The sequence below is a fragment of the Bufo bufo genome, chromosome 3, assembly GCF_905171765.1.
Source record: "Bufo bufo chromosome 3, aBufBuf1.1, whole genome shotgun sequence".
In the NCBI taxonomy this organism is placed as follows: domain Eukaryota; kingdom Metazoa; phylum Chordata; class Amphibia; order Anura; family Bufonidae; genus Bufo; species Bufo bufo.
The window spans coordinates 183,689,687-183,702,060 of NC_053391.1; the positions used below are offsets into that span (position 1 = coordinate 183,689,687).

General features: G+C 42.0%; 1 protein-coding gene across 1 annotated transcript in view; it reads left to right on the forward strand.

Moving 5' to 3' along the window:
* The window catches only part of LOC120994921 (amine oxidase [flavin-containing] A-like), a 126,141-nt gene that overhangs the window by 39,471 nt on the left and 74,296 nt on the right, over positions 1-12,374 (forward strand). Inside the window, exon 2 of the mRNA XM_040423808.1 lies at positions 2,004-2,098. Coding sequence (XP_040279742.1) covers positions 2,004-2,098 — 95 coding nt within the window. The remainder of the gene's footprint in view (positions 1-2,003; positions 2,099-12,374) is intronic.

A 12,374-nucleotide genomic window follows, 5' to 3' on the forward strand; every position in this document is an offset into this window, starting at 1 on the left:
GGATGCATCAGGATGTCTTCAGTTCAGTTTTTTTGACTGATCAGGCAAAAGATAAAACCGCAGCATGCTATGGTTTTATCTCCGGCCATAAAAAACGGAAGACTTGCCTGTATGCCGCATCCGGCATTTTTTTCCAGAGGAATGTATTAGTGCCGGATCTGGACAAATGGACAGACGGATCTGTTCTTGCAATGCATTTTTTTAAGACTGATCAGGATCCTGATCAGTCTTAAAATGCAATCAGTTGGCATACGTTTTGCCGGATCCGGCAGGCAGTTCCAGCGACGGAGCTGCCTGCCGGATTCCTGTGATGCAAGTGTGAAAGTAGCCTTAAAGATTGCTGTTCACAAGCGCAAACCATCCAACTTGAAGGAGCTGGAGCAGCTTTGCATGAAGGAATGGGCAAAAATCCCAGTGTTAAGATGTGGCAAGCTCATAGAGACTTATCCAAAGTGACTTGGAGCTGTGATTGCCACAAAAGGTGGCTCTACAAAGTATTGACTTTAGGGGGGTGAATAGTTATGCACATTGACTTTTACTGTTATTTTGTCCTATTTGTTGTTTGCTTCACAATAAAAAAAAAACATCTTCAAAGTTGTGGGCATGTTCTGTAAATTAAACTCTTAAGGACCTGTGACATACATGTACGTCATACCTGGACGGGACTTAAAGACCAGTGACATACATGTACGTCACAAGGTCCGCCGGGCGCTGAGGCACAATCGCGGGGGAATCGCGACACCATGGCTGCTCTTACCAGCAGGCAGCCATTCTGGGTAAGGGCAGCATGGTGCTGCACCGCCCCCCTGCAGCTTCAAGTGCTGCTATTGGCCGGTCAACGAACAATATATTTCAGTTAGTGTCAGTGAAGATTTTTGCACAAACGCATCTGCGTGCGTGCATTTTGCTGAGCACTGTAGTGGATTTTCATACTACAGTTTTTGCACGCACGTACGATCTGTGTGCGTGCTGCAAAGCACCGATCAGTAATGTGTTCATTTGCATCTGCACTTTTTATTTTTTATTTTTATTTTATTTTAAAAAAAGAAAAAAAGACCTGCAGTTAGTGGTAGTTAGATTGTCAGTTTATAATTTTGCACAATTGCACCATCTGCATACTCGCATTTTGCAAGCACAGAGCACCGATCAGTACTGTCCATTACTGATCGTGTCTGCTCGGTTTGCACTGCAAATTCTTTTTTTGTACAGGAAAGGCATTTTTTGTGCAGAAGACTTTTTTTTTTTTTTTTTTTACAATATTTTTTTCTTCTAAATTCAATTTCAAATTTATTACAAGCCCCTTCACGTGTGAAAACACAACACAAAATCAAGGGTTACACATTTCACACGTCACATCCCAATAAAATGAAAATCGCTTGTCCATCCCAACGAGTATACTCAGCTGAAGAGTCATATGCCATTCTTGCCTCCGATACGGAGTCTGCCAGTGAGGAAGAAGAGGATGCCACTTTCCTCTACCCCCTCATTATCATCATCATCCGCTAATGAGGGACCCTCTAGAAGGTGCCCCAGTGTAGCAGCGGAGGCAGCCCCCAGAGTGAACCCTTATTAAATTTCCGGATCTGTCTCTCTGGTGTCATCCGGAAAAACTGATCCAGTATTAATTTTTTTTTGCATCTTTATAGGTCTGCGCTTGGTACTGGATCCGGCATTAATACATTTCAATGGGAAGTGTTCCAGAATTTTGGCCGGAGAAAATACCGCAGCATGCTGCGGTATTTTCTCCGGCCAAATACCATAAAGAGACTAAACTGAAGACATCCTGATGCATACTGAACCGATTGCTTTCCATTCAGAATGCATTAGGATAAAACTGAAGTTTTTTTTTTCCGGTATTGAGCCCCTGTGACGGAACTCAATACCGGAAAAGAATAACACTAGTGTGAAAGTAGCCTTAAGTATACACTGTCTTACTTTTAGGTGGTATTAGTAAAGGTGAGTCAGTGTCTTATGTTTTAAAAACTTTACTCTTACCATTTTAGGTCTTACTGCTGCTAAGCTACTTGTGGACTCGGGACTGAGTGTTGTGGTGCTTGAGGCAAGAGACAGAGTTGGAGGCAGAACACATACTATAAGAGTAAGTATGCGATTTGACAAATATGTGAAAACTTTATAAAAGCCACATTCGACTGCTTCTAGTGGAGAGGCTTCATTAACAATAACCAATTTGTTTATGGACTATGAATACATGTTCTCTCTAAAGGGAATCTTTCACATTGAACATTTAATCTGATCCACGGGCAACATTTTATAGAACAGTAGGAGCTGAGCAGATCAGTGTTGTGAGAAAAAAAAATATATATATATACAGGTTCTTCTCAAAAAATTTGCATATTGTGATAAAGTTCATTATTTTCTGTAATGTACTGATAAACATTAGACTTTCATATATTTTAGATTCATTACACACAACTGAAGTAGTTCAAGCCTTTTCTTGTTTTAATATTGATGATTTTGGCATACAGCTCATGAAAACCCAAAATTCCTATCTCCAAAAATTAGCATATTTCATCCGACCAATAAAAGAAAAGTGTTTTTAATACAAAAAAAGTCAACCTTCAAATAATTAAGTTCAGTTATGCACTCAATACTTCGGGAACCTGTGAGTTTCCCCTGAAGACGCTGAATCGCGAAACATGTAGGGAAGCAGGCTTCAGTTTTTTAGGCAGGAAGGTCGTGCAGGGATCCTAAATCAATACAAGTTGGCACTAAGTGAGCGATCCAAGCCCATAGGGTCACATAGGTGTAAGAAGTGAAACACATCTTAGCCATAAAGACTGACATCCCGATCATGACTGTTTCCTGATAGTTTTAATCTTTTGATCCCCAGACTTAGATGTTTTTTTAGTAGTAAAAATAATAAAGACTAGTTTTAATGTACTGCCGGTGAGGTTGCATAAACACGCTAAGGTCCTAGAGACCACCTGATTTTATTTATTTTTTTCTCCTTGTTTGAATTATTAGCGTGGCAACCTCCTGTGGGATCCATTTGTTTGTTAAGAATGATGAGACCTGTACACGGTGGCTCTGGATGTTTCTACTCCAGACTCAGTCCACTGCTTCCGCAGGTCCCCCAAGGTCTGGAATCGGTCCTTCTCCACAATCTTCCTCAGGGTCCGGTCACCTCTTCTCGTTGTGCAGCGTTTTCTGCCACACTTTTTCCTTCCCACAGACTTCCCACTGAGGTGCCTTGATACAGCACTCTGGGAACAGCCTATTCGTTCAGAAATTTCTTTGTGTCTTACCCTCTTGCTTGAGGGTGTCAATGATGGCCTTCTGGACAGCAGTCAGGTCGGCAGTCTTACCCATGATTGCGGTTTTGAGTAATGAACCAGGCTGAGAGTATGTAAAAGCCTCAGGAATCTTTTGCAGGTGTTTAGAGTTAATTAGTTGATTCAGATGATTAGGTTAATAGCTCGTTTAGAGAACCTTTTCATGATATGCTAATTTTTTGAGATAGGAATTTTGGGTTTTCATGAGCTGTATGCCAAAATCATCAATATTAAAACAAGAAAAGGCTTGAACTACTTCAGTTGTGTGTAATGAATCTAAAATATATGAAAGTCTAATGTTTATCAGTACATTACAGAAAATAATGAACTTTATCACAATATGCAATTTTTTTTAGAAGAACCTGTATATATATTGTATTTTACTCCTTTCATTTCTGGGTCATACTGTGTGTAGAAGTCCAGTGGGCAGTCCTACTCAGTGATTGACAGCTATCTCTGTGTGCACACTTATACAGGGTAAGGCTCCATTCATACGTCCGCAAATGGGTCTGCATCCGTTCCGCAATTTTGCGGAACGGGTGCGGACCCATTCATTTTCTATGGGGACGGAATGGATGCGGACAGCACACAGTGTGCTGTCAGCATCCGCATTTGCGGAGCGCAGCCCCGATCTTCAGGTCTGCAGCTCCGCAAAAGATGGAACATGTCCTATTCTTGTCCGCAGCTTGCGGACAAGAATAGGCATTTCTATAGGGGTGCCGGGCGGGTGTGTTGCGGATCCGCAACACACCACGGACGTGTGAATGGAGCCTAAGCTGTCACCTACTGAATCGCTCACTCGACTCCCAAGCAAAGATTTAAATGAATAAAACCCAAGTTATACTGCACTAAACAGCCTTTTTATTGCAACAGATTCACTTTATTTATGCAGAATTTATGGCAATCGGTTTCTTTTAGTGTATTGAAATACTAAAACAGAATATTTATGGGTTTTTTTTGGTTCTCAATTTGCTACTATAAATTCTCTTTGCATCCAAAAAAACAGAAATGTGAGCCTGCCATAAGTTTTTGGTCCAAAATCCAATTCTTCTAAATTACACAGTCATACCGTTTAGCAACCCTCGGAATGCAAATGGTAATTTCTGATGAGATTTTGCACTGCAGTATATCTTGGAACTCAAGATAACTGCAGATTTAGCTGGTGTCGTCTCAATGGCACTGGAAACCTTTATGCCGTACTTAGATAACAGATTTGTTAAGTCTACTTACACATCGCGTTTTAGCTTTCAGTTTGTGAGGTACGTTCAGGGCTCTCACAAGCGGTCCAAAACTGATCAGTTTTGCCCTTAATGCATTCTGAATGGATAAGGATCCGCTCAGAATACATCAGTTTGTCTCCATTCCGCTCTGGAGGCGGACACCAAAATGCTGCCTGCAGCGTTTTGTTGTCCGCTTGACAAAACTGAGTCAAACGGATCCGTCCTGGCACACAATGTAAGTCAATGGGGACGGATCCGTTTTCTCTGACACACTCTGGCACAATAGAAAACGGATCCGTCTCCCATTGACTTACAATGGAGTTCATGACGGATCCGTCTTGGCTATGTTACAGATAATACAGACGGATCCGTTCATGACGGATGCATGTGGTTGTGTTATTTATTTTTAACGGAACCGTTTTTGCAGATCCATGACGGATCCGCCCAAAATGTGAGTGTGCCTTAGATGTACAGGATGTTGGAAGAACTTACCGATTTTGGTGGGATCAGCTAACCATGTAATCTGTATGGGGGATTCCTCACTCTCACCTGAGAGCAGATGGCAAGGGAGAGGAGGATCAGAAATCATCCTCCACGGCGGCACTTAGGCTGAGATGACCCTCCTCCCACTAGGTAGGTACAGGAGGAATAAATTAGATCCTACTCCAGTTCTTCCTCAGTGTCTTCATGTCCCTTCAAGGTGGGCAAAAGCAGGCCTGCATCTAGGGGCCTTGGATGTGCCTCACCACCCACATGCCCCATGTTGTGCCAGGCAGTCAGGTGCCGCATGGTGACTAGACACTCAGGGAGTCCCGCTGGTCTCTTAATAAGTTCAGCTCCAGTGGGTGACGTCACTGGGGGCCCGATGCAGCGTGGAAATGCCTGCTTCATGTATAGGTCTTCTGGCGTGCGGTTGTGCTTGTGACTATTGGCTGCGGATTCTGGCTCCAGATTCCAGGTAGATGACACCCTCTGATCTCAGGTCTGGAGGACGGAATTGTATAAAAGGGGCCATTATGGTGGTACTTCGTCTCTGCAAACATGCCTGAAGTAGAATAGACAGTACTGAGACTGCTCAGTGCATTGGAACCGTGATGCTAACTGCTAATATTTCTTTTGTATTTGTTATTTTCTGAGTGACTGGCTGTTGAAGTGATTCAATATTTCATTTTACAAAGGAGCTGTCAAAAATAAAAGGTAACATAGTACATAAGGCCGAAAAAAGACATTTGTCCATCCAGTTCGGCCTGTTATCCTGCAAGTTGATCCAGAGGAAGGCAAAAAAAACAAAACCCTGTGAGGTAGAAGCGAATTTTCCCCACTTTAGGGGAATAAAAAATTCCTTCCCGACTCCAATCAGGCAATCAGAATAACTCCCTGGATCAACGACCCCTCTCTAGTAGCTATAGCCTGTAATATTATTACACTCCAGAAATACATCCAGGCCCCTCTTGAATTCCTTTATTGTACTCACCATCACCACCTCCTCAGGCAGAGAGTTCCATAGTCTCACTGCTCTTACCGTAAAGAATCCTCTTCTATGTTTGTGTACAAACCTTCTTTCCTCCAGACGCACAGGATGTCCCCTCGTCACAGTCATAGTCCTGGGGATAAATAGATGATGGGATAGATCTCTGTACTGACCCCAGATATATTTATACATATTAATTAGATCTCCCCTCAGTCGCCTTTTTTCTAAAGTGAATAACCCTAATTTTGATAATCTTTCAGGGTACTGTAGTTGCCCCATTCCAGTTATTACTTTAGTTTCCCTCCTCTGGACCTTCTCCAGCTCTGCTATGTCTGCCTTGTTCACTGGAGCCCAGAACTGTACACAGTACTCCATGTGTGGTCTGACTAATGATTTGTAAAGTAGTAGGAATATGTTCTCATCACGGGTATCTATGCCCCTTTTGATGTAACCCATTATCTTATTGGCCTTGGCAGCAGCTGCCTGACACTGGTTTTTGCAGCTTAGTTTGCTGTTTATTAAAATTCCTAGATCCTTTTCCATGTCAGTGTTACCAAGTGTTTTACCATTTAGTATGTACGGGTGACTTGCATTATTCCTTCCCATGTGCATAACTTTACATTTGTCAGTGTTAGGCTACTTTCACACTAGCGTTCGGGTGTCCGCTTGTGAGCTCCGTTTGAAGGGGCTCACAAGCGGCCCCGAACACATCCGTACTGCCCTAATGCATTCTGAGTGGACGCGGATCCGCTCAGAATGCATCAGTCTGGCAGCGTTCAGCCTCCGCTCCGCTCAGCAAGCGGACACCTGAACGCTGCTTGCAGCGTTCGGGTGTCCGCCTGGCCGTGCGGAGGCAAGCGGATCCGTCCAGACTTACAATGTAAGTCAATGGGGACGGATCCGTTTGAAGATGACACAATATGGCTCAATCTTCAAACGGATCCGTCCCCCATTGACTTTCAATGTAAAGTCTGGACGGATCCGTTCAGGCTACTTTCACACTTAGAATTTTTTTTAAACTATAATGCAGACGGATCCGTTCTGAACGGATCCAAACGTCTGCATTATAGGAGCGGATCCGTCTGAGCAAACATCAGACGGACCCGCTCTGAACGGTAGTGTGAAAGTAGCCTTAAACCTTATCTGCCACTTATCTGCCCAAGCCTCCAATCTATCCAGATCCCTCTGTAGTAGTATACTGTCCTCTTCAGTGTAAATTACTTTACACAGTTTAGTGTCATCTGCGAAAATTGATACTTTACTATGCAAGCCTTCTACAAGATCATTAATAAATATATTGAAGAGAATAGGGCCCAATACTGACCCCTGAGGTACTCCACTAGTGACAGTGACCCAATCTGAGTATGTACCGTTAATAACCACCCTCTGTTTTCTATCACTCAGCCAGTTACTTACCCACATACAGATGTTTTCTCCCAGTCCGAGCATTCTCATTTTATATACTAACCTTTTATGTGGTACAGTGTCAAATGCTTTGGAGAAGTCCAGATACACGACATCCATTGATTCACCGCTGTCAAGTCTAGAACTTACCTCCTCATACAGGGAGTGCAGAATTATTAGGCAAGTTGTATTTTTGAGGATTAATTTTATTATTGAACAACAACCATGTTCTCAATGAACCCAAAAAACTCATTAATATCAAAGCTGAATATTTTTGGAAATAGTTTTTAGTTTGTTTTTAGTTTTAGCTATTTTAGGGGGATATCTGTGTGTGCAGGTGACTATTACTGTGCATAATTATTAGGCAACTTAACAAAAAACTAATATATACCCATTTCAATTATTTATTTTTACCAGTGAAACCAATATAACATCTCAACATTCACAAATATACATTTCTGACATTCAAAAACAAAACAAAAACAAATCAGTGACCAATATAGCCACCTTTCTTTGCAAGGACACTCAAAAGCCTGCCATCCATGGATTCTGTCAGTGTTTTGATCTGTTCACCATCAACATTGCGTGCAGCAGCAACCACAGCCTCCCAGACACTGTTCAGAGAGGTGTACTGTTTTCCCTCCTTGTAAATCTCACATTTGATGATGGACCACAGGTTCTCAATGGGGTTCAGATCAGGTGAACAAGGAGGCCATGTCATTAGATTTTCTTCTTTTATACCCTTTCTTGCCAGCCACGCTGTGGAGTACTTGGACGCGTGTGATGGAGCATTGTCCTGCATGAAAATCATGTTTTTCTTGAAGGATGCAGACTTCTTCCTGTACCACTGCTTGAAGAAGGTGTCTTCCAGAAACTGGCAGTAGGACTGGGAGTTGAGCTTGACTCCATCCTCAACCCGAAAAGGCCCCACAAGCTCATCTTTGATGATACCAGCCCAAACCAGTACTCCACCTCCACCTTGCTGGCGTCTGAGTCGGACTGGAGCTCTCTGCCCTTTACCAATCCAGCCACGGGCCCATCCATCTGGCCCATCAAGACTCACTCTCATTTCATCAGTCCATAAAACCTTAGAAAAATCAGTCTTGAGATATTTCTTGGCCCAGTCTTGACGTTTCAGCTTGTGTGTCTTGTTCAGTGGTGGTCGTCTTTCAGCCTTTCTTACCTTGGCCATGTCTCTGAGTATTGCACACCTTGTGCTTTTGGGCACTCCAGTGATGTTGCAGCTCTGAAATATGGCCAAACTGGTGGCAAGTGGCATCTTGGCAGCTGCACGCTTGACTTTTCTCAGTTCATGGGCAGTTATTTTGCTCCTTGGTTTTTCCACACGCTTCTTGCGACCCTGTTGACTATTTTGAATGAAACGCTTGATTGTTCGATGATCACGCTTCAGAAGCTTTGCAATTTTAAGAGTGCTGCATCCCTCTGCAAGATATCTCACTAATTTTGACTTTTCTGAGCCTGTCAAGTCCTTCTTTTGACCCATTTTGCCAAAGGAAAGGAAGTTGCCTAATAATTATGCACACCTAATATAGGGTGTTGATGTCATTAGACCACACCCCTTCTCATTACAGAGATGCACATCACCTAATATGCTTAATTTGGTAGTAGGCTTTCGAGCCTATACAGCTTGGAGTAAGACAACATGCATAAAGAGGATGATGTGGTCAAAATACTCATTTGCCTAATAATTCTGCACGCAGTGTAGAAACTGATTAAATTAGTTTGGCATGACCGATCCCTCACGAAGCCATGCTGATATGGTGTTATTTGCTTATTTCCGTTGAGATGCTCTAAGATAGCATCTCTCAGAAACCCTTCAAACAGTTTACCCACAACAGATGTTAAACTTAGCGGCCTATAGTTTCCAGGCTCTGTTTTTGGACCCTTTTTGAATATTGGCACCACATTTGCCATGCGCCAATCCTGTGGGACATTCCCTGTCAGTATAGAGTCTGCAAATATCAGAAATAAGGGTCTGGCTATGACATTACTTAATTCCCTTAGGATACGGGGGTGTATGCCATCCGGTCCTGGCGATTTGTCTATTTTAATCTTTTTAAGTCGCTGATGTACTTCTTCCTGGGTCAGACAGGACACTTTTAATGGGGAATTTATTTTTACATTCTGCATGTCATCTGACAGTTTATTTTCCTCAGTGAATACATTGGAGAAAAAAATATTTAACAGCTTTGCTTTCTCCTCGTCGCTCTCTGTGACTCCCCCCTCATTACTCTTTAAAGGGCCGACACCTTCAGATTTATACTTTTTAACATTTATATAATTGAAGAACATTTTAGGGTTAGTTTTACTCTCTTTGGCAATTAATCTCTCGGTCTCTAGTTTGGCTGCTTTTATTAGTTTTTTACATGTTCTATTTTTTTCCTTATAGTTTTTCAGTGCTTCGGTGCTACACTCCTGTTTTAGTGATTTATATGCTTTCTTTTTGTCATTTATTGCTTTCTTTACAGTTCTATTTATCCACATTGGTTTCTTTTTGTTCCTTAACCTTTTATTCCCATACGGTATGTACCTCTCACAATGAGATTTTAGGATGTTTTTAAAGATATCCCATTTTGTGGCTGTATTTTTTTTTTTGAGGACATTGTCCCAGTTAGTTAGACCTATGGCCTCTCTTAGTTGGCTAAATTTAGCTTTTTTGAAGTTTGGTATTTTTGTTCCTCCCTGTAGAAACGCTCTTTTGAATGATAATTGGAAGGTTATTACTTTATGGTCACTATTTCCCAGGTGTCCCCCAACCTGCACGTCTGTTGTTCTGTCAGGCCTATTGGTTAATACTAAGTCCAGTATGGCCGTCCCTCTAGTCGGGTCCTGAACCAGTTGGGAGAGGTAATTGCTTTGGGTTATTCCCAAGAACCTGTTTCCCTTATGAGATATACAAGTTCCAGTTTCCCAGTCTATATCTGGGTAGTTGAAGTCCCCCATAATAACCACCTCATTATGGTGGAATCTGATTGGTTGATATGGGCAAATAAGCCAGTTCTACTTTACCCCAGTTTGAGAAATAACCCCATAAATGTGTGGTTTGTTCAGTTAATCTTCCAGAATCTTGCTCTAAAAAGTTATGTGCAAAACACACAACTAAGGGTACTTTCACATTAGCGGCAGGGGAGTCCAGCAGGTTGTTCCGACAGGTGAACAGCCTGTCGGATCCGTCCTGCCGCTAGTTCACGTGTGCCCCCGGACTGCCGCTCTGTCCCCATTGACTATAATGGGTGCAGGGGCGGAGTTCCGGCAGCAGAACGGCAGCGTACGGCCAGAGGCAGCCAGACTAAAAGTACTGTCTGCACTAGTCCGGGGGCACAAGTGAACTAGCGGCAGGACGGATCCGACAGGCTCTTCACCCGCCGGAACAGCCTGCCGGACTCCCCTGCTGCTAGTGTGAAACTAGCCTAACATTGCCAATGTTTTAATTCACTCCCTTAAAGAGTAACTAAAGCCAGAATCCAAATACAAAAAAAACAAACAAAAAAAACAACAACAAGCAAAACATAACCTCATCTCCTTATGTATCTTTCCTATTTGCTCTTGTTTCATCAGATATCACAATTGCAGATAATGAAAAATAAACTAGAAAAGCAGTGCAGTAGCGCAGCCTAGTATCAGAGAATAGCATATCCCGGTATCGTATTGATACGGGTACAAAAGTATTGATTGGGTATCGAAAATGTTATACCCGATGCAACCATAATTCCCTGTGCATAAAATTCACCACTCTTTAATACAGTATAAGGCCTTATTCACACGTCCGTTGTTTCTTTCCTGATCTGTTCTGTTTTTTGCGGAACAGATCTGGACCAGATCTGGACCCGTTCATTTTCAATGGGTCCTGAAAAAAAATCAGACATTGAGCTGTCCGTTTGTTTTTTTTCAGGACCCATTGAAAATGAATGGGTCCAGATCTGTTCCGCAAAAAACGGAACAGATCAGGAAAGAAACAACGGACGTGTGAATGGAGCCTAAGTGGAACACTCCTGATAGGAAGCTGTTTATTCCTAGAACAATCAGGTGTAGACTCCCTTTGACAAGGAAAGTGCGTCTTTGTTAATTATTGCCCTAAGGTTGAAGTATCCCTAGCTAAATTGTCCAAGAATATTATTGCACTGTCCTCTGAGTCCAAAAAAAGTAAAGTCCAGCTTCTAATAAAAAGCGTTGCATATTCTTCAAAAATCATGAAAAATAAAATCCAAGTGTAACCTACTTACATGGGTCATGAGGAACGATCGTATTTTGGTATCTAAAACTCGTAGACTATAATGCTATTCATAATTTTTGAAGAATAAAGATGCAGCACTTTTTATTGAAAGCCGGACTTTTTTTTCACATTTTTTGGACTTTAATCATGCCTGATCCGTCATTTCTTTCCTCTGAGTATATGTGACCTCTAAAGGATCCTATGGTTAAGAAAATGGATATTTGTCTTTAAAGATCTTGGGAAGAAGTTTCGGCTTTGTTTAAGCAAAATCTGGCATCTACCTCTGTGTTTAGGTCCTTAAAGAGAGAGTTCATTTGGAGTGTTTATTAAAAGATAACTTCCTCTTGTTTTAGAAGCTTTGGACATTTTATCTGATGCCACTGTGGAGTCGTTAGGATTACAGCCAGACCCACAGCCTGCAGGAATATAGCTAGGTGGGCTCTGTGTCTCAACTCTAGGTTTGGAGAGTTAAAAGTTAAGACTTTGTAGTATTCCATTTTAGAGAAATATGTTTGGTCAGGATTTAGAGAAGATCTTGGAGAAGGTCATAAATAACAAGAAGTCTTTCCCAATTGATAATAGAAAAAGGAGATTTCCTTTGAAAAAAATACAAAAAAGGGGGTCCTTTCGCTCCAAAAAGAATGAAAAGTAGAACTCTCAGAAAGTGGGAAGGAGTAAGGGCTTACTTTTTAACCCCAAAACAATCGAGTCCTCTAAACAATGACTCCACAGGACGAGGGGGGAAAAATTAC